The sequence below is a fragment of the Trachurus trachurus genome, assembly GCF_905171665.1.
Source record: "Trachurus trachurus genome assembly, chromosome: 15".
Taxonomy (NCBI): domain Eukaryota; kingdom Metazoa; phylum Chordata; class Actinopteri; order Carangiformes; family Carangidae; genus Trachurus; species Trachurus trachurus.
The window spans coordinates 25,930,126-25,956,995 of record NC_139906.1 but is presented as its reverse complement, the minus strand read 5'-3'; the positions used below and the strand labels follow the sequence as shown (position 1 = coordinate 25,956,995).

General features: G+C 41.7%; 1 protein-coding gene across 1 annotated transcript in view; it reads right to left on the bottom strand.

Annotated features, from left to right (window-relative positions):
- inpp5a (inositol polyphosphate-5-phosphatase A) overlaps nucleotides 1-26,870 on the bottom strand; it is a 178,023-nt gene that overhangs the window by 111,035 nt on the left and 40,118 nt on the right. Inside the window, exon 2 of the mRNA XM_083988008.1 lies at nucleotides 15,888-15,929. Coding sequence (XP_083844134.1) covers nucleotides 15,888-15,929 — 42 coding nt within the window. The remainder of the gene's footprint in view (nucleotides 1-15,887; nucleotides 15,930-26,870) is intronic.

Here is a 26,870-nt window from a genome sequence, read left to right as displayed (position 1 = left end):
AGAGGTGAAAATAAGAACTAGTTGGAAAGAGAGGCACATACAATATATAGTGCTATTTCCATAATATGTCCCCTTTAACATTCCCTCTTACACATGACGAGGTGTTTGTGATCGCCCTGTCAGAGGTGTTCAGAGCGGCTGACCTCTAATGGAGAATCAATACCACTGAGTGATTTACAGCACTCACAGGCACTCACAGGCTCCGGCCTATGGATGGCAGTCAGGGGCCATACATCAGTGTCACTGGGTATTGGGAGGGGGAGGCTACAAATGGTCCTTGGACCCTCTGCTACTTCACCGGCACCCACCTGCTCACTACAGGCCCAATCAAATAAAAGTAATGTATGGCAATAACAGTATGGATTTTCCATCAACCTATGGCTTGTCACTTAGCTGGCTGACCCGGCAGTGGAGACCTACAGCAGCTCAAACCCGGGAAAGATTAGTGGACCTATCAACTAAAGGGTCACACTCTCAAGGAGGTTGCGACTGAAATGTGACGTGCAGGACATGTATATGTGTGAACGCATTACCATGCACATGCTTGGTGTTAATGGGCCACGTTCTATTTATCTTTCCAGGCTGTAAAGTCAGGTCTGTGTTGGCAAACAGACAGGTGGTAATTTCATTACCAGAATAACCTGCACTATCAGTTCAAATTCAAACAGCGCACAACCACTGACCTTACTTTATTTAGAGAAAACATGTGAACACTTCAATCCAATCAACCGCTGTTAACATAACACCCTGTTGACATTTGAGGTGAGACATTAACATGCCAAATATTGCGTTTTTACAACAGATGGTTTTATGATGAGAAGCAGTGACAGCTGCCGTGGTGGTGAGACAGACAGAAGCCTGTCCGGCCGCGCTGACATGACGGACAGAGCGAGCGCCACCATATGGAACCCGTTCTCGACCTCGCAAAGATGTCAGACGCTGACGAGCTTGTGACCGGTCTAATGTGTGAGCGCTTCGTGTGGCTGGAGTAACAGCTTCAGGATGACTGCAGAGCACAGAGTCAGTTACAGAGAGAGGAGCGGACGTGTCAGTGGAAGCTCAGTGTCGGTGATGAACAGGCTGAGGTGTGTGAACTGAGCTGCTGAAGTGAGGTGTGTTTCAACAGTAGAGGTTGTTGGACATGATCATCACAGCTCATACTCCTCTATATGTGTGTCATCTTCCTGCACTGGGGGAGCATCTGTGGACTTAGAGTAGAGTAGTATATTGTGACATTTGAAGTTATTGTTTTATGTTAAGTGTTATAAAGTTACATTAAAATGACTTTTAATTGATAATTACCGTTTTTTACAACCAGGACCTTATTTCTAGCATAAAATATGATCATTTACTCACCCAGATAACTTTGGTGTCATTATAAGTCGTTCTAACGAAATTAGATCCATATATCCGTATCCGCGTATATGTGTATTGCGAGTACACGGGGCAGCGCAATGCAGCCTCCCGGAACGACTTGTAATGACACCAAAGTTATCTGGGTGAGTAAATGATCGTATTTTATGCTAGAAATAAGGTCCAGATTGTAAAATTATCCTTTAATACATAGAGGTATTTTAGGGGTGTAAGAAATTATCAATACACAGATATATTGTGTTATTCTGTTTCACAATACTGTATCCATATTCAAAAGCACTGTATCAATTTTTAGTTTTTAGTTTAAATATTTAGTTATAGTACCATATTTAATTAAGAAAGCTTTCTGCTAAATTTTAGCACTTTTTATTGCCTCTTAATTCATTCTGTCTTGTGTCTCTTTTTAATTAAGTTTGCATTGTAGCACTTTGAGATTGTTTAAATGTAAAGTGCATTATAAATAAAATGTATTATTATCATTATTATAATATGCAAACATTCAGAGCCATGGTTGATCTGACTCCTCCGCTCCAACTGAACAACAAAAGGACAGCTCTGTGGCTCAACATATGCTCAAGTGTTAGCTAACTTAGCACTGATGGCTGAAGACAAATGGATACAGCCGGCTCCTGTGCGCACACTGCACATATTTGGTCTTAAAACTATGGAAGGCAGTGGGGGAGACTAGGGTAAGGTGAGCATAGGGGCAAGTTGAGCCACCGCTTGTTGCCAGGAAACCATATGAAAACCTGAGCACAGGACCAAAACATTTGGGAGGAAGGCTTCATTACATGGAGTCTGTGAAGGTACAGTAAGAACCACATGGGTGAAGTGGTTTGACATTTATGTCCAAAAAAATGTTTTTAACTCTCAAAAGTGAATGTAGTCGATCATAAGTTTTATGAGAAATGTGTTTAGACCAAAAGAGATCATTATGAATGTGTTTTATACATGAGTTGTGGTATCTAATGAGCTACAACATGAAGTAGTTAAACCCAGCATGAAAGTGAACCATTTTGTGGTGAATAATAAAGTCAATGTGGTAGCTGTGGGGCAAGTTGAGCCCTAACCTGCCCTATTCACTTGATGAGTGTATTTTGTCTGTGTATGTCCTAATTATTAAATCAAGATTCTGGATGTTTATGAGTACAGTAAGTTCCTGAGAAGAGATGAAGCTGTTTATGGTGAGGCAAAGCTTTACTGTCAAAGAGAAAGATGAGGGATTCTTCCTAAGATGTGATGCCATCACAAAACTCCCCAAACCTCAGTGAGTTGGTGTCTCAGCAGCAGGAGTAAAGGGGGAGGTGGGAGATGGATGGAAGGAAGGAAAGGAGGGGGGAGGATCAACCTCCCCCGCTCCTATGCTGATGACATGCTATATGATCAACACAGTTAGGTTTACACACATTCTGTTTGTTTGTCAGGATGCACAACATCCTGAAATATATGCAGTTAGACTACGTTCACACTGCAGGTCTTAAAGCACAATTCCGATTTATTGCTCAAATCTGATTTTTTGTTTGGCTGTTCACATTACGTCTTTAACTGTGGACAGTCTACGGATTGTTGTGTGAACAGCTCACGCTCCTGAAGTGACCCGCATGCGCAGTTGATCATTGATGACATCACGCCACAACGGTGTTTACGGAAGCGCCCATGGCAACGGCAACCGGTATTGTAGGACTTTATGGCTTAAAGCAGAAGTAAGCGATCTGGTCGTCTTGGCTAACTTCTTGTCAGCTGATGGAGTTAGCAGTCCCCGCCCTCGTCATGGATCTATTGGTCCTCGTCCCTACGTCACCACATTCACGCGCATCCCTTGGCTGCACACACAGAGAGGACCGCCCCTTCATGCCGTTCTCTCTCCTCATTGGATAAAGGTTGTAGGATACAAGGGAAGTTTTCTCCTCGGCTTACAGCAGAGCAGAGTGACTGACAGACCCGTGTTTCAGACCAAACACTTTATAAGTGATTGCTGTCGGAAGATACAACTATTTAAGACTTATATTAACACAAAAATTCCGCTTACTTCTGCTTTAATGCTAAAAAAAAAAAAAATCACGTCGGATTCAAACCCTAGAGTAGCGTCTCTCCCCACTACGCTATCACCATTGCTCTGATATCCGTGTTTTGATTCTGTTCTTGGCTCCCGCCTGTGGCACAATTTTTTTTCCAATCATCTTTATTTGTCATTAATTTACAAAACAGTGCAGCGCGGGTCAGAATGACATCAAAGTCGCATTAAATGAGACCTGGCTGTTCAGATTGCGGTCGCAAAAATCCAATACGTATCCGATTCAGTACCACGTTTAAAAGTGGCCTAATTCTGATTCAAAAATGTCAGATTCAATGCGACCTGTGCCATTCACTCTGTCAAAAGCAAATCAGATTGAGGTCACTGCAGTGTGAACGTAGCCTTTTATTAGTTAGAGACAAAACTATAATTGCCTTGATGTAGTGATCCTGAATATGAGAAGTGGCTCTTACCCCACTCTCCACTAAAGACTGCGACAAGAGCCATGCAGTCTGTTTACACCTCTAATGTGAGCTGGGCTGTAGTTTTCTACAGAGTTGAGGAGCCATGGCGCGATAAGAGTTTGTCTGTTTTGAGAATGAATCTCCAGTTGTGCATCTGTGCAGTTTACAGATGACAAGAGTGCATGTCGGCACCTGACACAATCACTGGCCTCAGACTGTCCAGAGAAGTTTCCAATGCAAATCAGCTGCGGGATTATCCAATTCAGTGCGGTGTGATGCAAAGCACTGTTTATACTGCCATGCCAGATTCCCATTTAACTCAGTCTACTGCACACGTGGAACAGGCAAATGACCCTGCTTTGCTTATGTGTAAAAAGACTGGGATATCCTGAGACCGGGTGAAAGCCATAAAACACCATTTGATTGGAGTCACTGGCATGAGAAATAAGGAAACGAGAACCAAGAGCTTTGAGAAAAGCATTTATCATCACATGTGTCCCAGCCTTCATAATAAGAACGGTTCATAGTTTTATCTTTAACTTTACTTTCCCCTTATTTAGCTTCTTTCAGTCCAGTGAAATCCTACCGAGGGCTGAATTTAAGACAAAAGGACTTGCCAACAGCTCGTTTACTGAGGTGACTTGTGATCCCAAAGTCAGAGTAAAATATCTGTAATGAATCCTGATGGATGTCTCCTGCACTCTGTCCTGTAATTTACTGTCTCTACTGTTCAGACCAGTTAAAGGGATAGTTCACCCAAAATTCAAATTTCACTCATTATCTACTCACCCTCATGTCGACTAAGAGCTGTGAGAATTTTCAGAGTCCTCCGTCCCTTCTCTGAGTTACAGGTAGGTCCGCGCAGCAGTATTTGTCCATATAATGGTTGTCAATGGATACCAACTTTCTTCGTCCAAAAAGACACACCAAAAAACATCCAAATACCTCCATACTGCTCGTCTGTAATGTCCCTCTTGTATTGAAGCCCCAACATGAGAAATTGTTCCGAAAAAAATTAAATAAGTCTATATTTTAAGCTTGTTTGTAGCGGAAGCTCCCAGTGTCTCGGTTCACTGCTCTTCCTGTGACAGTGCAAATCACGCGAGATTTGCGGAACAATTTCTCATGTCAGGGCTTCAATACAAGAGGGACATTACAGACGAGCAGTATGGAGGTATTTATATTATAGGATATTTGGATAGTATTTGGTTTTTTGGTGTGTCTTTTTGGACGAAGAAAGTTGGTATCCATTCACAACCATTATATGGACAAATACTGCTGCGCGGACCCCCCTGTAACTCAGAGAAGGGACGGAGGACTCTGAAAATTCTCACAGCTCTTAGTTGACATGAGGGTGAGTAGATAATGAGTGAAACTATCCCTTTAAGAACAAAAGGTTGAATGAGTAACGACACAAACTTTGTTTCATTTCATTACAACCAGCTGTACAGGAGTCTCAGTAAACTGTTGCTCTGCAGCCTTACAGTATTACAGCCTCACAATCAGATTCCTGTAAATCTGTTTGGATTACAGTCTGTCTGCTGCAGTAATGTTGTGCTGCGGGGTCACTCGGGGGAAGAGAGCCAGACATGTTGGTGTGAATCAGCCCGCAGTCTGCCGACACCTTCCTATCCTAAACGAGTTCAAATAAACAAGTTAACACTCAAGATTGTCTAAAACTGCTTCAAACATGCTTGGTATGAGGAAAACACGCCCTCTGCAAAATAAGGAGCCGGCTGCATGTGGAGAGAGAGAGCCAGATCACACAAGGTCAAAGAGAGAGCGCTGTGGAAACATCCTGGTGAACGATGACAGAGGTGTATCGTGAAATAAATACTGATTTTTCATGAAGGAATTCCCTCCAGCAGCAGCAGTTACAGGCTCTGAGGCAGAGATATGCAGGTAACCAGTAGGTTGCACAACAACCTGGCTGTAATTGCAGATCTATAAAAGCCAGTTTTACAGCTTCTATTGTTTATTTTCCAGGATGTTGCAGAAGGAGCCGTGTTTCAATTTGTTTTGATGCGTAGAAAAAAATGCGGCACTTCTTCAGTTAAAAGCCTTCAAGTCGTCAGCGGCAGTCGACAGGGTGTGAAATGCATACAGTCGCCTTAGGGCGGTGATGCGTGCAGCGTTTAGGGCGGTGTTACAGAGTCAATTGGTGACATCTGCAAATACGTCCTTCTGACAGGACGTTCCAACACGATTAAAGTGCAAATTCAATTTATTGAGTGCGAGACCAAAGTCTTCCTTTGTGAAACACCCTTTGGATTCTTTCCAAGTCAAGTGAAAAGCCCAGTGCATGACACAGAATGTACTTTCTGTTTTCACACACACTCAAGGCTGTTCAATGAGATTCAAAACTCATCTCAGATCAAGATGAAAGCGGAGTCTATCATTTGGAACAAATTTAGCCCATCAGATTATTCATTATAAATTCACACATAAATTTTATTTTACTCCAGAGCGCAGAATTTAAATGAAAATAACTGAGAGCGACTGTTGCACTAAATGCACTGAGGCTGTGAAAGGAGATTTTCTACATGTTTCGGTTCTGTTCAGTTGTCAAACCTCTTTGAAAATATATAAATGACACTATTAACACTATTATAGATAAAGTTCTTCCCTTATGTCCCATTCTATATCTTATTGGATCTAATCCCAACATTTTACTGTAGTTTCATTTCAGCAGGAAAGAATAATAGCAGCTTCTACGGCTGCCAAGAAAACCATTATTAAGAATTGGTTTGAACCTATCACAGATTTTAAGAGAACCTGGCTCTTATTGTTTTTTGATGTCTGTCTTCTTGACAGGTCAACAGCCAGGATTAATAATGCTAGACCTGAAACTATACTCAATTGGTCTAAAGCTGTTGCTGTAGTCCAAGGGTTACTTTAAATTTAGTTGACTTATCATATGATTCTCTTTTTATCCTGGAATCTGTGTATATTACCAGTCTCTACAGTATATATTTCAGTTTGGGCTAAATTAATGTTTTTTTTGTTTTTTTGATAGTTTTCTTTGTGTGGCTTTGTATTGTGGTATCGTCGTCTTTATTGTTGTTGTTGTGGTTGTCCTTTATATTACTTTATGTATGTTATTGGTCTAATTTGTAATTATGTATCTGAGTCTTTGTTGTGTAGAATTGTAAGTGATTTAGTGTTTTGTATTCATTTTGTTTTGTGGCTCCTAATAAGTAATCCACTGTTCTTTTTTTGGAAAAAAAAAGAATAAAAAAAAAGATGAAAGCAGAGGCGAGCGGAGGGATCAGAGGCCGCAGCGGGAGCACGGAGGAGGGGGGGGGTCACGATCTGCCAGCGCAGCACGGCTGATTGTAGTCAACACCAGCGACCGCTGTGGGTCGTTCCCAGCCGTGCCCGAGTTCAGAGTCTGATGCTTGTTTCCATGACGTCAGCCGTCGGCAGCGCAGCGCTGGCATGAGGCTACAGGCCAGGGGCACACCTCTCCCTGCCTGTCTCTCCACACACACTTTTCTGTCCCTCTTTCTCACTACACACACATTAGCCGACGTGATACCTTCCTCTCAAAGTGTGCGAGGCGAGCCTGCGGCGCAATGCAAACAGAATTCCTCAATAGCTGCAACCAGGACGTGCCTTTCCACACACACACACTCTACAGCCATGATACCCAACAAAAGACAAACAAAGGAAAGACTGGGTGTTGAAGTGTAGAGTAGAAGTTGATTTGTGGAGGCCGTGTTTGTTTATGTGTTTCCCACCGTCTGTAACTAGCTGGTTAATATCTTACCAGTGGAATTCCCTTTTAATAGTTGGTCTGATCATTAGAACTGATACAAACCACTTCAAACATCGGAATCTCAGCCAACTACAGTAAGACATGTTCTTTTATTTACTGGCATTGCTTAGATTAAGCCTGGGGGCAATCCAGATTTGTTTATTGTAGCCAATCAGGTTCAAGGAATGCAATACATCAACTGTGTCCATGGAAATCATGGGGAGACATGAACAAATACATTGCCGTAAGCTGTTTCTGTAAAGTCATAAACACTGACAGCTATTTCTTACTTTTCATCACCTCTTCATCTTCCATACTGTCAGACTTCCCTCGATCAACATCTGCACTGTCATTGTTCAAAAAACAACCGAAAAACAACATTGTTTTAGCAAAAATATTATTGGATCTGTTCATCTTTATCTATCATTTTGTATGTAATTGCTTTTTTATGCAATGCATTATCATATTTTCCTGACTCTGAAGACAACCATTGTTGTTTTTACATAGGAGAGGTATTTTCATAAGCTTTTTTTTGGCTTCCACCTCTGCTGCACAATGTTTAACTTCACTGTTTTCATTGTTTTACTAACTAAACTCAATTATTACTGCATCACTGTTTTTTATAGGGCCCCAGCACGTTAAAGGGTGCAGGGACCCTGTTGTAGTTCAGATGTACAGGTGCATCTCCATAAAGCAGAACATGATGGAGGTCAGCAGTCTTCTCCATGACAGTGGAGCTACTGAACCAGGCTCAGGAAACCTCTGCAGGTGTTAATGAGTTCATTACAGTGACACCATTAGGTTACAATAGAGAACTTATTCTAATTTGGTGAGATACCAATGTCTGGGTTTTCATTAAATGTAAGCGGGGCCGGCTCTACGCAGGGGCAAGAGGGGGCAGTGCCCCCTCAAATAAATGTCTTGCCCCCTCAAATCCAAATTTTAGAAGTTGAGAAAGCACATTTTAATATACTCAACAAATGTGTATATTACCAAAGAGAAAGAAGTTAAGTTGGGGGTTCAGACATCCCTCTATCTAGACATGCCGGTAGTCTGACACTTTTTGATACCGCTATTCCGCGCGTCTCTTTTTTTTTTTTTTTTACAGCTGCGATACCCAGGCGCGTCACTCTCTCTCTTTTCTTTTCAGCATGCCTATCACCGGTTTGATGAGGGAGTGATGTTCTTAATCTCAACAACTAAACTATCAAGCCACAAACAAAACTGACACACATGATAAACAAACAGAACTATGCTTCAGTTTGTTTGTCAAGTTAACCTGTCACCTTCAGCACCACGGACAGCGCCGCGGATGAGCCGCTGAGAAGCTTCATCTGTGAGCGTCTGGGCTCTGGGCTTATGGCCTGGGGCCTCATTTATCAAAACTGTATAGCAGTGTAAAACTGCTGCTACTAAATGTTTTGCTTAGCCCTACGGCGAAAATACACCCAAAATATTTACACCTTTTTCAGATCTATCAAACTGTGCGTGCACAACTCTCAGCAATTTCTCTTTGATAAATCAAACTGGATCCAAGAACGGTGCGCAATTGCGCAAGTGAACGCACCTCCGTCCCGGAACCCCTAGACACAACCATATATGGTCAGCACGTGCATATTAATTAGCCATGTGCTCTGTGGAGCGACAACAAAGTGACAACGAAGACAACGGGCGGAGGGCGGGGGGAAGAAAGCCAGATAGCTACACGGCATCGGGCAATAAATCAGTCAGAAAAATGATATTGCATTTTAACAAAGCTACAATAAAAACAAAAACCTCCCAAATCTCAACAAAAGGGAGCAGAAAGAAGAATAATCTTACTCTTAATAATCTTAATCCTACAAATTGACAAAATTATCTGCAGTAGCACAAAAATTTGCCGAAAAAAGGGACAGTGTTCTTTTCTAAAATGTTCTGTCTCCCCCCCTCCTCTTCTCAGAGTACACCAGAATGCTTCACTCACATTTTAAAATCACAAAAATTTTCTGGGGGGGATGCCCCCAGACCCCCCTACAGGTATTTAGCTACTCACCTTTTTCACCCCCTCTGGGTTTGCAATGCATCTTCAGGTATATGCACCACCCCCCCCCCCCCCCCCCCATATAATGTGGCTCTTTGCATACAACAGTAAAAAATTTGGGCTCTAAGACCCTGGTTGGCCACCCCTGCCCCTAGTTGGACAGGTCTGAAGGTAGAGGCCTGACAAAGTGCAATCCACTTCTCCAGGTTGCCGTTGGACACATAGTCAACAACCCAAAAGAAGTTACTATAAGCACAGAGAAAGAAAAGTGCTGGAGCATGATGTGTTCACATGATGCCCCCTTCACATTTCTGACTGCCCCCTCATATATGCCTGCCTAGAACCGGCCCTGAATGTAAGACATAATCATTCAAATTAAAATAAAGACATGAAATTGATATAAATAATATATGAGTTTCAGTATTTGAATTAAACAATTTAAACAAATCAACCTTTCCATGATATGCAATTTAATGAGCAGGCCCTCACAGTTCAGAGCACACCACTTAAAAGCAGCCACCAGACTCTGCACTCAGCCCTTTATAATATAGGACTGTTCTTTCCCTGTCACTTTTAATAGTTGTTAGTCCCCTTTTTACATCATCACACAATATCCAGTATATTCCGGCTGATGCAATACTCTATTTCTATTTCATTTACAAGTACAAGTAGATCTGAAGAATTGGAAGAAGAGAGTGAGGACCTGCTGGGACCGATAAATTACATGATGTTTTCATTGGCCATTAGGTGGCGCTCCGTGGGCAACCAAATACAGTCATGGGCTGTTTTCGAAACCACATACTACCATACTGCCTACTACATGCTGCGTTAGTATGTACTCTATACTGTGATACTGAATGTGGGATTCAGTATGCTACTTCAGCAGACCGACACAGTTCACACCGCAGTATGCAGTATACGAGTTTCCCAGAATGCATTTCGCGGCAACCGGCAGCAGTAGCTGTAAAACAGGGGAAAAGCTGTTTTATTTCCCACTTTAGTGCTGTTATTATGTAACTTTATTAAGTTTTAATATTTCTTCATGCGATAAAGTAACTGTTTAGATCCCAAATATACGGCCAGTCTATCCAAATAACGGCTGTTTAGAAGTTTGCTCCGATGTTTTTCGGAGAAGTGAAGCTTCGCAACAGCCGCAACATCACAGAGGCAGTAGCCACTCTGCAGAGCTGGTCAGCCGGCCAACCTTCGTCGGCATCCCGGGGGGAGAAAAGGATCGCTAATTAACTTACCCGCAGGTTTTTAGAGGTTAAATTATTTTATGAAATCTAACAATTGTGGCAGTAGCATTAGTTTGTTTGAATGAAAAGTGAAGCTTCCTGTGTGTATTGGACAGAAGAGCAACGCTACCTCGGGGCTCTGTATGTACAGAGTGGAGTCACACCACCACAGGTGTTTTAGAACACTTCCAAGGAGCAGTAATGAGGCATTTTAGTTAGAGTATGAGAATAAGAATTGGGCCAAGTTGCAAGTCAGAATGGCTGACTTCCTGTTTGTTTTAGACAATGGCTGCCAGAGGCTTTTTGGTGCGTCTGGACAGGTTCTATGTTCCTGTCTGGCAGTGACCAGGAACCCTACAGTCACTAACTACATATGAGCTTCTAGTCTTATGTCATATTCAATCGGTAAAATGTTAAGTGAGTTTTTGCAAGGCAATCAATTACTGTTATCATTTGACTGCAGATACACTACAAGAAGTGTGAGTAAGCAATAGGATAGGATAAGATAAGATTTAATTGTCACATACACAATACATAATACAATGTGCAGTGAAATGTTTTATTGTACCCGCTTCTGTAAATAATAAAATAAAAAGATGCAGTGTAAAATAAGAATATAATGTGAAAATAGCACATATAGTGGGTTTACATGATTATAGTTGGCATTAGTTAAGTTTAAATGTTTTAATAACTTGAGTTACCAACCACCCAATCATCTGAATATCATGTTTTTACATTACAACTATATTCTTATGTCTGTGTCAGATTAGATTGTGACAGACATAATTCTTGCATGAGGCTTGAGGCTAAATAGAATATCACCTGAGTGTGTGTGAATGTGTGTGTGTGTTCAGGGTGAGTCTGGAATATTTTCTGTCACAACCAATGGACCATTGCTTCCTGGGAATGGTAAATAAGACTGTGTGTTTTTCTCAGCAGTGTTTGAGTTGCCGTTTATTTACTTGGTTTACATACTGGTCTCAAGTCAGCTAATCCCCAACCACTACTGCACAGTGCATGGAGGAGGAGCAGCAGAGGAGAGGCTGCTCAGAGCAAAACATACTGAAAAAATATACTTAAAAAAAAATATCTAACTTGTGTATGAAAATGAAATAGCTGAGATAATCCTAAACATGAAGCCTGATAAAGTGTCCTTCTATTCCCATAGTGAAATGCTCCTGTACTTACATTTACACTTTAACAAAACTGTTTTTGTACATTCCTCCAATAAGTGCAATATTATGAATGAAGTGTAGAACAATTTTATATAGAGGTCTACATTGAGTCTTTGGGCCGTCCACTCATGTTAATGTGCCAATTATGTCCTGCACACATCTCCAGAACAGAACACAATCAGTTTGGAGAACACCTTTCTGAGTGTTTTCTGTCAGGTGCTGCCACATTTTTCTTTCTTTGACGGCATTGTATCAACTTCTATGCAGAATGTGTAACTGGTGAAGTGTTTAAGGGGAAATAAACCAAAACCAAACGAAAATACTGCTGATGTTGTACATATCCTGCCATTTTTCAAATTAAGATGCATTAGCCTAATTCATCATTGTGTAAACTGAAAACCTCTGGGTAAGCATTTCAGTGTTAGAGAGAATTCACCTCACATAACAGAGGATGGCATCTATAGTGTTAGCTCTCTTTTCTGCAAATGTTGTGAATGAATCACCAATAAAAATCAGAAAGGTGTTTCAACATGGAAAATGAGACTTGATCATTAGAGCCCTGGATCAACCTATGAACTTGTTCTCAAATGAGTCACTGGCTGCAAGCTGTTTGCGACACACAAAAGGGAAGAGAGTGTGATCTCTTTGTGAGAGTCCGTCCACACCAATACGGGTTGAAGTGAATCCACATTTTTTTTTTTTTTATCGTTTTGCGTTTCCTCCATAAGGAAGCTAAGTCTGGAGGCCGAAAACACTATTTTTTGGAAACAGGTTTTTTTGTGTAGACAACCAAACCAATGATGTCATAGCCCCGACCTCTCTAACATGTAACCTGAGCCACACCTCTAGACATCACACAACAATAACAACAACGGCGGACTACTGTCAGATCCCTCCATTACTGCGCTGAAACGCAGTCATTACATTGTCATATTTGGACTGGAACGAACACTGGTTTGAGTCATTTTCAGTGGTTGTTTGTGTACGCTGACTTTTCTTCAAACTATGCTCTTGGTTTTTTTTTTTTTTTTTTTTTTTTTTTTATATATTTTTGGGGCATTTTATTGCCTTTAATTGATAGTACAGTAGAGAGAGAGACAGGAAATGGGAGGCAGAGAGGGGGAATGACATGCAGGAAAGGGCTGCCCGATGCGGGATTCGAACCGGGGCCACCTGCAGTGAGGACTGTAGCCTCAACATGGGGCGGCAGCTCTGCCAAGTGAGCTACATGCCACCTCAACTATGCTCCTGTTTTTACGAAAAACTTTTTCTTTTTTTTTTTACAACAAACAAGAAAAAGATTGTTTTGGGAAAGCTCTGTTTCTGTGTGGACAAGGCCTGAGAGTGACACTGGTAATACTGAAGACACAATCAGCTCCATGGCACCTGTCAAAGACATGATCAGGTGCAAGGATGAGCAGTCTACACAGTCTCAATGACCATCCCCTTCAAACTTCAAAGGCTCTTTAAAGCATATGATGAAGACAAGGCCTTTAACACTCAGCTGACATAATACACACCATGATACACACCATGGTACACACCCTGCAGCTGCTCTAGACTTTCACTTCAAAACTTCACTTTATTCTCTCAGCATCACACTCACTTTGGAGTATTTACTTTATTTATATGTTAAAGGGATAGTTCAACATTTTGACAAATTGGCCCATTGCCATAATCACTATAGTCTTAGCAGTAGGTTCTTTACCGTTAATTGTCGGTGTAAGCTATTTTTAGAACGGCCGAGCAGAGTCGCGAGCTGCTCAGAGCTACGCTACGGAGGCTAATGGGATTTCTTGGTTTCCCTCATCAAACTCATCAAATACACAATCCAACAACTCCAAAACGCTCTGGTGTACAAGTTGTGACCTGCACATTCACCACGCTATGAGATAATAACGGAACGTTACGAGACCGAGTTGTTTTAGAGGTAAATTCATGCAAAACTGCTGATGCGCATTCCTGTCGGGGGCAGTTTTTCATCAAGCAGTCTCTGCATTTGACTCGAAAACAACTCTGTCTCATAACGTTCCGTTATTATCTCATAGTTTGGTGAATGTGCAGGTCGCAACTTGTCCACCAGAGCGTTTTGGAGTTGTTGGATTGTGTATTTGATGAGTTTGATGAGGGAAACCAAGAAATCCCATTAGCCTCTGTAGCGTACTGTAGCTCTGAGCAGCTCACGGCTCTGCTCCGCCGTTCTAAAAACAGCTTGCACCAACAATTAAAGGTAACGAACCTACTGCTATGACTATAGTGATTATGGCAATGGGCCAATTTGCCAAAATGTTGACCTATATCCCTTCAAGGAGTTAAATGTGCATTGTGTAGCCAATATAATGCACATATAACTACATCACATAGGAAATAGATACTATGTATTGCTGAATGAAAAAGTAAACACAATCTGGTAAGTCTTGAAATAATGAATTTGTTTTCCTTCCTTTCCTTACAAAACTACTCATGGATTATAGATTAGATTTATTTTTGTTTAGGCTATATTCCACCAAGTGATTCCATATTAGTTATTCCAGAGTGTGACAGCCTGTGGAACTTCATATGTTCTGAATCAGCTTCAGAAGAGAGCTGCTAACCTCTGGAGTTGGCCAAAACTCAGAGCATCAGGCGATCACTTATCAGTCAAATGTAAACCTGCTGCAGCCTGCGGTAGACTGCTAGGGGCTGCTCTCACAGCATCACAGCAGGAAGAGAAGAAAAGTGACATTTTTACCAAATAAGCTCACAAGTCAAAACAAACACAGGATATCAAGACAACGTTTGTCAGATAGGATGAATTTCAAATTTCTTTTCAGACTTGAACTTCTTCAATTTGCTTAACAACAAAATAGCAACCGCACACTCAAAGTGGCTTTTAAATGAAAATATTTTGCACAGTATGTTTGTTTCACGAGAAAACCAGACCTGTGACAAGAAAAAAACCTCCTGGTTACGTCACTAAACTATCAGTGTCTCTTTCTCTTCTCTGTGCCTGTGACTTTCAGACAGTGAAAGCAGCTTGACTTGTAGCTGCCTCACTTCCCTCGCCCCAGTGGAAAGAGTTGCGGTTAGTCAGAGGTTCCTATGCAGATGAAAAGATATGAAACATGACTGAGCTCAAGCTCTGCATGGCTGAAAAAAAACAGTGCATGAAACAGGTTGAAAGCGAGGTGAGTGGCATTAGTCTGCAAGATAAACTGAATGGGCTGATTAAAAAGGAAAAGACGGAATTAAAGCAGCAGTTTAAAAGCATCATGCATTGAAGCTTTAACAAGCAGCATGCTGCAGAGGCCTCAGCTGGATGATTGAGATTCTCCTTTCAGAGAGGATGTTGCAACCACATGTTTTCATCTGACTTGATCATCTACACAACTTCCAACTAAAACGATGATTAGGTGAAGTAGCCTGAAGGGTTTGTTTTGGTCACAGTCCCATGACAGCACTTGAAGCTGTATGGTAAGCTCTACTATGTCAACAGCACATCATGTACTACGCTACTGAAGACGGGTGATGGGGAAAATTATGATTATGATTCTTCTTCAGTCGTGAATGCAAAAGGGTGAAACTCGGTGTCACCAATGTAAACACAACCTTTTCAATTGAGACGACTTATGAGGTGACGTGTTTTAGCAGTAATCAACAAACACAGTTTGCGTCAGCGCATTAAAAGACATTACGATACAAACTGCAGCCAAGAGCCGAGACGTCACTCCGTCCTGCACATTACTGCACGTGCATCACTCCAGCACTTACAGCATGGGGATGACCTACATTGTGAGGCTGAACAGTAACATGTTAGTTGCTCTGTGTGTGTGTGTGTGTGTTTGTGTGTGTGATGCTGGACTTACCTGGTAAAACTCCCTCAGCCAGGTTTTCTGTAGATTGTCAGGCTGCAGGAGAAAAGAGAAGAAAAAACAGGAAAAATCTGTGAGTGACTTCCTGACAGTATCACAAACCCAGTGCGTGTTTTAACTTGATCAAATAAATACACAACTCTCACATAGTCTGATAAAGTGCCAGTTGGAGGGAAACATACCAAAGTGACATCTGGGCAGCCACTCTGATATCTGACGTCTACACAGACTCATTTCTTGTAAAACTTCTCTTGATCAACACAAAACATCTCGGTGTTGGAGTAGAACAAATTGTGTAGAAAACCAGTTTGAGAACAATAGTGACGGACGAGAGTTTTTTTCATGTCACTATATCGCCGTTGAGACTAATCTGATGTCTATAAAAGTCTATAAAACCAATGATTGGACAAACATTACTATTTCTGTGTGCACTTTTTGGAATTAGTCATGGTTATCATAGATTAGCCGGGCTAACGGTTAGCTGTTTAACTTTAATAACTCAGTGACTCAATAAACGGTCCATGAAAAAAATATTTTCTCCATCTTAGTTACAACATGACTGAGCTAACTGGAGTAGTTTCATGTCGTGTCCGACAACGGGAGGGTTTTAACAGTTGACATCCTGATGTTAGCCTTGCTACCGCCGTTAGTTTAGCTGCCACTGTTAGCTTAGCTGCCGCCGTTAGCTTTGCTACCGCCGTTAGCTGTCCCTGTCAGCTGAGCCAAGTGCTTTCTAGACACTGTGATTCCCTCAAACTGAATAAATACAGTACACCACATAGCAACACAAAACACACACACACACACACACAGTAATGTTTCTTCAATCACTTCAACTGTGAAAATATGGTATATATTATAGCTAAAGTCTCGTTCGTTACTACTGTTCTCATTCAAATTACGTGCTGGTTCTCTACCCGGAAGTAGCTGTAAACAAGGCGATTCGGTCTATAGACTGATAGGGTGTTTATACAGTAGTTTTATCTACACTGTAAATACAACCATGTGTTGCCTCTCCCCCCTTATAATATCCCATACTCAACTTCTCCATTTGCCATCTCTGTTTTCCTCTCACCTGCTTTTACTCTGCCTGTATCCATTCTTCCCTCTCTCTCTCTGACTCTCTCTCTCTCTCTCAGTCTGATTCTTTCCATCTCTCTCTCTCTTCGTCTCTTCTCTCTCCTCCGCTTTAAAAGGCTATTCCCAGATCTGGACTTCATTTGGTTTGCTCTGTGGAAACATGGGCCATGGGCAGTCTACCATTTAAGGAGAGATCTCCTTATGTCGATAACTAGGTCTGGTGAACAGGTCCGTGTGTGTGTGTGTGTGTGTGTGTGTGTGTGTGTGTGTCCTAACAAGACAAGTCTATAATAAGAATACACAAGGGATCAGCAGGCTCCGTTGGTATCTGTAACAAAGCCCAAGTATATTACAGAAGTGGATGCAGTTCCCGTGGATGGCATCGGGGCACGGAGCGCACACCAAATACCTGATCACCACGACAACCCTATCTGAAAACATTCCTATTGTTGTTTTTACTCTGAAATCCTGTCTTTACATGGAAATCTCTGCGAATGGCTGGATTTGAATCACTTCAACTGTCAAACACTAACAGATGAGTCCAAGCTCTGATGTTCATGTTTCTTAAAGCAACAGTTCCACATTATGGGATGTATGCAGTTTGCTTTTTTGGATATTGATTTGAGAAGATGGATGCTGGGGTGCAGTGGCGCAGCTAGCCTTCCCTCCCCCACGTTTCAAATTCCTCTAAAATCACTCCTGTAATCTGTGTAGCCTACAATCTGTACACTGTAAAACAGCAATCTGTGGTTTTAGGGAGGCTACAAACCATTTCTATATATATGATATCTGTAGCAGCCTACCACTTTGACCATCAGAAGACTCTTGACATTAACGCACCCACAAGATACAAACAAGCACAGGTGTTAAACGGCGGAGGTTCAGAGGTGCATGTAGCATCTAGGCTTGTGGTTTCCTACACTTCCGGTCCCTGCGCTATAGGTGAAACAGGTTGCTGGGCTCCGGCTCAGTTGTTCATGCACAGTCATGAATGAGTAATATCAATCTCAACCATAAGTTTCAGAGAGAAGTGTACTTCCCAACATGCTGAACTATTTTTACTTTAAAGAGACATCCATCCATCCGTTGTTTATACAGCTTATCTATGTAGGATCACAGGGGGGGGGGGGGGGCTGGAGCCAATCCCAGCTGACATGGGGCGAGGGCGTGGTGCACCAGTCTACAGTGAGGGGAATAGCAGCGTTATAAAATAACGCCGGTACTAACGGCACCACTTTCTTCAGTAACGAGTAATCAAAAAAAATTACTGTTTCCCCCGTTATAATGCTGTTAGTGACAATTCATGCATTATAAATAAAGAATTCAGTATATTAATGCTGAACTAATGCTTAATAGCGCACTTATTATAAAGTGTTACCCAATAAAATGCAACGTTACTTGCCTCAAGAAGATCCGACATAAAATAATACACCCGTTAAGTTTAGTTTAGTTTAGTTTATTATTACGGGACAATGTACAATACCATTAATCCAGAATAGAGAAGAGATGGTTGTACCAGATTTAGCCACTAGGGCTAATTTCCATCTGTAGTCCCAACATACAACTCACAATACAATCACAATAAAATACAGTTTACAGAAAAATACAGATCACAGTAAAATACAGGAGAAACCCAAGACATAGAACAACACATGGACGCACAGAGGCAACACACATACCGCCGCCCAGTAGCCACATGTGTAAAAAAGTGTACGTTACATACACTTTTTTTCAGCCCATCAACTGGTCGGAAAAAAGCTGTTTATCTAGAACTAACCAACTCAAAGCGCTCATCGTAGGAATACTGAGTGAGTTGCAAGTTCCAGATAAATGGGTGTTAGACGGGCGAAGTAATTTCACATATTTGAGCTTTTTTTTTTAACGCAATAGTTACTTTTCCTGGTAATAAGTTACTTTTATAATGTAGCAATTCAGTTCCTGACTCAGTTTGCTTTCCTTTTTTTTTTTTTTAGGGGGGGGGGGGGGGGGTAAGTAGTAACTTTAACTAATTACTTTTTAAAAGTAACGTGCCCCACACTGCCAGTCTACCACAGTGCTGACATATAGAGACAAACACACACACACATACACCAGAACCCACGCAGGCACATCAATTTAAATGTGTTTTAGAGAAATGTGTTACCGGGGTATAAGTCATTCCTCTAATGCATGAGCTAAAAATAGTGCACCTGCAGTTTGCACAGCTGTGACTCCAACATACTCACAGTTTCATAAATGTGGTCAAAAGCTTATGTCTGATGTACATTGACATTTTCAGGGGCATCTTAATGTGAGACCCAGTGTGTGTGTGTGTGTGTGTGTGTGTGTGTGTATGTGAGAGAGAGCACAGCATCGTCCCGGCCTCAGCTCGATCAGACAGAGCATAGGTCTATATAAGGACATAAGCACTGGACGTTGTCATTAGTCACATGGATGAAGGAAGAGAAAAAGCGAGTGAGACGGAGACAGAGACATTAAGGAACAGAAAGCTTCATGGTACAAAGTTGCCACCTGATCATTGTGGTGAAAAACACACACACCCACACACACACACGCAAGTTCACACGTACAGCAGGTCAGACAGATAAGTCCCTGCTGCTTCACTGTCAGACCTCATTTTAGGTAGTCGTCAACACACACTGTGCGTTGCGTGTGAGTTAGTGGAACCAATACCACATTAAAAAGACGGCTGTGTGTGTGTGAAGTTTAGACCCTGAACCATGTGAACATTGGATTCATCTGATGGTACCATTCAGTAACCTGACAGCCCTTGACAAATCATTCAGATATTTTTAGCTCTTTTCCTTTGGTGGTTTCTCCCAGGATCACTGTTAGCCACGCTCACTGCTATTTCGCACACACACACACACACACACACAGCGGTGAGGCTACAGGAGCAATTAATTCGATCTCTCAAAAATCACCTGTAAGTAGTACCTGCGGACTTTGCAGGAAGAAAAAGGGGGGTGACCATGGTAATGAGGCAATAAAACCATACAGTTTTATAAATAAAGCTTAAAGCAATGTTTCTCAACCTCTGGGTCGGGACCCCGTGGGGTCGCCTGGAATTCAAAAGGGGTCGCCTAAAATGTCTAGTAGGCTAATTGATAAAAAAAAAAAAATTACTGATAAAAATATTTTTAACTAATTACTATTCTTTTTTAAAAATTATGATTATGATTTAAAACACTCAATCTTAAACAACTGTATACTTTCACTTCACTATACTTTCACTTTCAAATAAAATGCAGTGATGTGATGTTAAAATGGGGTCACGAGCCAAAAAAGGGCTGGGAACCACTGTCTCAAAGTATCTCATCTGGAGAATTCATGTCCTAGATCAAGTTGACATGGAGCAGTGAGTGGAAAGAAAACAGCCACGGCAGCTTGGTCATCCAGGGCTTTTCTAGAGCGCTCAGATTTAGGCTGACCCGGCTCTGATGCGCAGCGGAGACGTGTGATGATTCCGGGGGACCAGATGTTGGCCCTGCCTGGCCGGCTCCCAGGGGGGGCCCGTGGAGGCCTGAACCCTGGAGAGAAAGTGGGCTAATAGTGGAAAGGAAGGGAGGATGAACCGAGGCTATATCTGTCACCGTGGCGCTCTGCCACCGGCCCCTAGCTTATCACAAGTTAATTGGCACTTAATTAGAAAGTGGAGCTATACTGCCGCAAAAGGTAAAAATAAACCCACTCACTCACTCACTCCACCTCCTCCGTCCTCAAACCTCTGTTTCCTCAGTCGATGGCCTACTTCTCAGACAGCACAGGAAGCTCAACTAAGAGGTTACCGCTCATTAGTGTCCTTGTGTTTCTGATGAGTACGACACAAAGCCTCAATTATGTAAATTTACACCTGAATTGCATCGGTATTCTTTCTTTGACTTCCTTTGGAGGTGTCATCACCACTGGCTCAGGTTTTGAATTTAACAAATACCATGCAAAGGACCTTGGCCGCACTGCCTCGTTTATCACACTGAAATTCTACTGTGTCAATGACCTTGGACTGATTTTCAAAACATAATGGTTGCACTGTGCAATATTTTAATTGGTGTAAGCATTGTTCCCCAAATAGTGTAGGGAAGGGGAGGTATTTCCTGTTTCAGTTTTATTCTTTATACAAAGTAGCTTCTAGTCTATGGATATTCCCATTCATCCAGGTCATCGTTTCAATTTGCCCAGAAAAATAGCTTCTACTAGTCTCACTGGATTCATCATCATCTACTGGGATGGATGAGTATGACAATATACCATTAGTTTTTTGTTTTTTAAATTCATTCATATATTGAGATATATTGCGGTACTATACTTAAGACGATATATTGCGATTTCTTTCCTTTTTTGACTGTGCTAAGTTAGCAAACACAGCATGTGATGAGCAACAGTTGTGAACTCTCTGAGATCTCATTGTTCCATTGGAGTGGATGGCTGAATGACACTGAATGACTACTGCGAACCAGCAGTCAGAGTTTTAATGCAACACAGAAATGAACCACCGCCATGAAATAAATTGTTAATTAAAAATAGATACAGAGCTTTTAAAAATCAATACAGTATTGCAAAAGGAAATATCAATATTACTTACACCCCTAGTGCGTTCCATTTACATTGGAAGTCAGAAACTTGGAGCTCAGAATGATGTCATCTCCGAGTTGGGTGTTATCCAGTTAATAAAACCAATGTAAAGTAAGAAAATTACAACAAAAACGTGTAATGAGCCGTTAACCACTGTACGCCATTGCTACCAATACCATTTTGATAACAACGCTAGTCGGTTTTTAAACATACAGAAAGCGTTGCAAAATGTCCCGGGATAAGAACACAGTGCTATGCACATGGCTGACTTTAATGTGAGACAATTACAAGAGAAGTAAAATAAACAGTAAAATTGCAGGGTGTTCACCGCTGTTTACGTGAGTAGCAGCCATCATTAATCATCGTGTCGGTGCTGGTTGCATTTGTCTGACTTTCAGAGTTGGAGATCTGACTTCAGGGGACATTCCAGATTAAAATTCCAACACGCCGTTCAGAATTCCTGACTCCCAAGTACAACTGGAACGCACAATAATACCTGTTTCTATCCACCTTCTTCCGAACTCCACAAACGGAAGCGGGTTTTGCTCTTCCGTTGGAATTTTATGTTTATGTTCCATGGTTTGATTAGCTGTCAAAGTCGCACGGACCTATTAACGCTGGCTATGGATATCACACAAATGTCCTGTGAGGAGGGCACCGCTTAGATGAAACAAATAAATAATGACTGCGCTGCCCTCTCCATCCAGCTCATGCAGCTCCACAGACGAGCTGTCAGAGCAGCTCTGCTGTTTGTCTAATGAGCTTCTCTCACTGGGATCACGCTGCCGAACTGGCACACACTGTAAGTCCTCACAGAACTGTTCTTATGACTTTTTAAAACATCTGTACTGTGTATCCACCTCAGGTTTTTGTCCATTTGTGTGATATCCAATGTTAAAAGCTGGCGTTAATAGATCCATGCATTTACCGCAACTATGACAGCTACTGAAACCATGGAAATGTATGCATTAGGGATGTCACGATTATAGATTTTCTTGGTACGATTATTGTCAGAGAAATAATCACGGTATTACGATTATCATGATTGTTATGCATCAATACATTTCACAACAATGTGTAAAATCAAATATAGTCAAAATATAATTACATGACTAATCTCTTAATATAGCACCAGTTATTAATCCACTGGGGGAAGTGTTTGAAATAATTAAGTCATTAATTGTCACGAGTTTAATGATTTTTTCACAATACAAATGACACGCTAACATTTAAATTCCTACTAATTCAGTGTTACTTTAGATAAATTGACCAGTATCTGTGCATTTATCTTTACTTTGACGCACATCTGCAGATACGGTTCCAACATAATCTTTTTCAGAAAGTGACGGTATTTAGGAGTCTTTACGATCAATTAATTGTGGCTTTTAATACCACGATTAATTGTGGAAACAAGTGGCTTAATCGTTGACATCCCTAGTATGCATACAATTCCACCGGAAGCGCAAAACTGGCTTCCGTTTAAGGAGTTTGGAAAAAGGTGGATATATGAGTAAAATCGAATTGTATCTCTTCTATACCACCAGTTTCTTAAAAGATTAACAACGTCAGCAACTCTACTCCTGCTGACAGAACCAGTAAGATGACACGCTGGCCTGGGTAAAGCCGAGGTCACAACCTTGAGGCTGCCACTGGGTCTCAGAGGTCATGGCCTCCAGTCTTCTTCCCCTTGTGGCTCTTTACTGGGGAATTCTTCAGCGAACAGTGTAGAAACACGCCCCGGCCCAGCTCAGGATTGCAGCAGGCTGTTTGAACTGAGACTGTGGGGGACATTACGTCAAGGCCGCTCCCGTCGAAGCCTCCTGTGGTGATTCTTCTGAGAACACATGGCCACCACATGAGGTTCCTCCCTCTTCCCCTACTTTTTCAACTAATCCTCACCCTGTTTTCTCTTGGCCTCCGGTTCAGCTACAATATTATTATTATTTTCACTGGGTTCTGCTGATCTCTAAGTTTGTCCGTTCTCTCCTCCCATTTTCCTTGATCTTTTCTTTTTCAGAAAACGTTGCTCCTCTCTCCTTCACCCCCACAAGTCTGCTCGGCTCCCGCTTTCTCAGACCACGACGACATGGGGCTGGAGAAATGCTGCTATACAAAAAAATCTGCTCTGCAACGAGCCACCTCCATAATTGAAAAGAAGTGGAGTGGAGATGAGGAGACTTAAAAAAGCAACGGTTGCTTGGTTACACCTGACACTAATACCAGACACGCACAGGTCCAGCACAAAAAAAGCTGCATGAGGCAGAACTTAGAAACCAAATAATGTAGTTGTGTCCTTCCATCTCCATCTGACAGACATACACATTCACCTCACTCTGAAGTCAATTAAATACAAACCTAAAAGTAGAGCTGTCATTACAGCTCCCTAAAGGGATAGTTCAACATTTTGGTAAATTCGCCTATTGCCATAATCCCTAGAGTCACAGCAGTAGGTTCATTACCTTTAATTATCGGTGCATGTTGTTTTGAGATCGGCGGGGCAGAGACGTGAGCTGCTCAGTGAACACAGTGAAACTCATCAAATACACAGAAGTTATGACCTGCACATTCGCCACGCTATAAAAAATAACGTATCATTATGTAACATTACGACACATGAAGCAAATAATCGGAACTACTTTCGCTTTTGAAATCACTCCGCCTAGCAGCCGTATCTGGAATGTAGTTCCGGCTACGCATTTGCCCCAAAAACAACTCGGTCTGGTAATGTTACATGATTATCTCATAGCGTGGTGAATGTGCAGGTCACAACTTGTCCACCAGAGTGTTTTAGAGTTGTTGGATTGTGTATTTGATTAGTTTTAAGGGACAGGGAACCTGTACCATTCACCTCCATTGTGTTAGCTGAGCAGCTTGCGTCTCTGCCCCGCTGATCTCAAAACAACATGCACCGATAATGAAAGGTAATGAACCTACTGCTATGACTATAGGGATTATGGCAATAGAAGAATTTGCCAAATTGTTGAACTGTCCATTTAAGTTTCCCTGAATCATGTACAAGTGTGAAAGGTGTGTTGGATGCTTTTTCAGGAATGCCTCTCATGCTGGTTTCAATGATGTGGGCTGATGAGCAGCATTTCTGAATGGAAGCTGCTGAAGGTTGAGATCCACTGCCAATACTCATCACTAGATCTGCAGACCCTTCAAGCAGCATGTTGATTTACTATTTAACAAAGATGATACATCATGATTCATCAGATTAAAGAGGCATGGCACCAGTGTTGTAAACGTTGCGTCAGTAAAAGTTGTGTCAGGTGCTACTTCCCCTTTGAATACTAGATAGATAGATAAATAGATTCATTTATTTTTCCTTTATAGGAAAATTGTGACCACCATTCGGTACATGCGGCCTCGAGAAGTGCTCATAATGAATATGAGCTTTGTCAAATCTGACAAAATTATTTTTAATGAGGTCAGTAGGGCTCAACTGAAGTTGATCTGAAGATGAAAAATGTATAAAAGATTTCAAACAGTGGGTACAGAGTTACATAAAGAAATACTAGCCTGTGTGAAATGTGGTGCGGGATGGAGTTGAACTCATATTATGGACTGGGAGTCAGTGCTTCAATTGTTCTTCTTTAATCTGGAATAACCTTGTACAGATGATACAGCTAATGATAAATTCTAAAATTCCACCCACAGTGGGTAAATCCCTGACCAAAAATACACATGTCTGTCACACAGTGTCCCCAAATGACTCTGATTTGACACAGTCATGTGATCCATTGTCCCTGACCAGGTCTACACCTACATAAATAGCTGGACTGTGTGTAGTCAGTGTAGGAACTCAAAGTGGACCGCACTGTAAAACCACTATTGTGCTTTTTAAGCTAAAGCTGCTGGAACAACCACTAAATGTCACTGGATGGCATAATATTAGCACATCCATGACATGACATCAGCATTTCATATTTGTGTTTTTATCCAGCTGAAGCTGTTTTTCTTCCTCTCTGTGATCACAGCAGAGAGAGCCACGTCCAAGCTGCTGCTTTTATGACCAGGACAGTGTCACTGACTAAAGCACCAAACAAAAAAAAGACAAAGACTCAGAACAGAGTAAACTCATCCTTCATTACAAATTCAATACTGAGGACAGCAGCTCTACACTTTTGGTATGTGTGGCCGAGCAGTAACCAGATACAGTGCAGGGCATGGTGACACAGTGGCATCATGCTCTGCATTCATCTCATAGTGTGTCTCATCTCCTACACTGTAACGATCTAAGACCAGAATGAGAACCAAATAGAAATGGCACTCTCAAACAAATACTCCACTGCTGTGATTTGAGCAGACCAGACCAAACCAGGAGTGATGGGAGGAAGTGAAGTGACCCCGACGTGCTCCAACTCCTGACCACCTCATTTGCTGTGCAAAATGAGAGCATAAATAAGTGACAGCTTTTACTACCAGTAAGGCTTGGAATGGTTCCCCAGACAACCACAGCTCACAACATCTTCTCACTCTGTTGACTGTTCCAAACTCAGCTGAATTATGGGACCACTTCTTTTTAGAACAAGACTTCATTTTGTCATATTTGTCATATCTTAAACAGCCACATAAGAATTCCATTCTGTTCAATCCCATACCATAATCTAGATGTAGTGCAGAGGCAGCGGCCATGCAACAGATGGTTTTCATGTCTAGAGCTGCAACAATTAATCAATGAATGGAACAATAATTAACTTAAAGCAGAAGTGAGTGATCCGGTCGTTTTCGCTAATGCTGCGTTCCAGGCAGGCTTTTGAAATCATAAATTACAGCTTCAAGTCACAACTTACGACTTTGTAGCGTTCCAGGCAACCCACTCGTGTTTTTCCGACCTGTTTTACGGGTGAAAGTCATAACGGCCACTCGTAACTTCCGACCCGTGAAATCGTACCAGTACGTCTTTTTGTACAGTCTATGTACCAGATCGAACTGGTACGACTTCACAGGTCGGAAAAAAACGAGTTTCCTTGAACGCACCATAACAGTTCTCGTCCCTACGTCACCACATTCACGGCGTTCCTTGGCTGCACACACAGCCCTGCATGCCGTTCTCTCTCCTCATTGGATAAAAACTGTAGGATACGATAAATGTTTTCTCCTCGACTCAGAGCAGAGCAGAGTGACTGACAGACCCGTGATTCAGACCAAACACTCTATGTAAGTGATTGCTGTCGGAAGATATAACTATTTAAGACTTATATTAACACAAATATATCACTTACTTCTGCTTTAAGTAAACTATTCTGATAATTAAATTATCGGTTTGGGTAGTTCTTTAAGAAAAAATGTCCAAATTCTCTGATTTCAGCTTCTTAAATG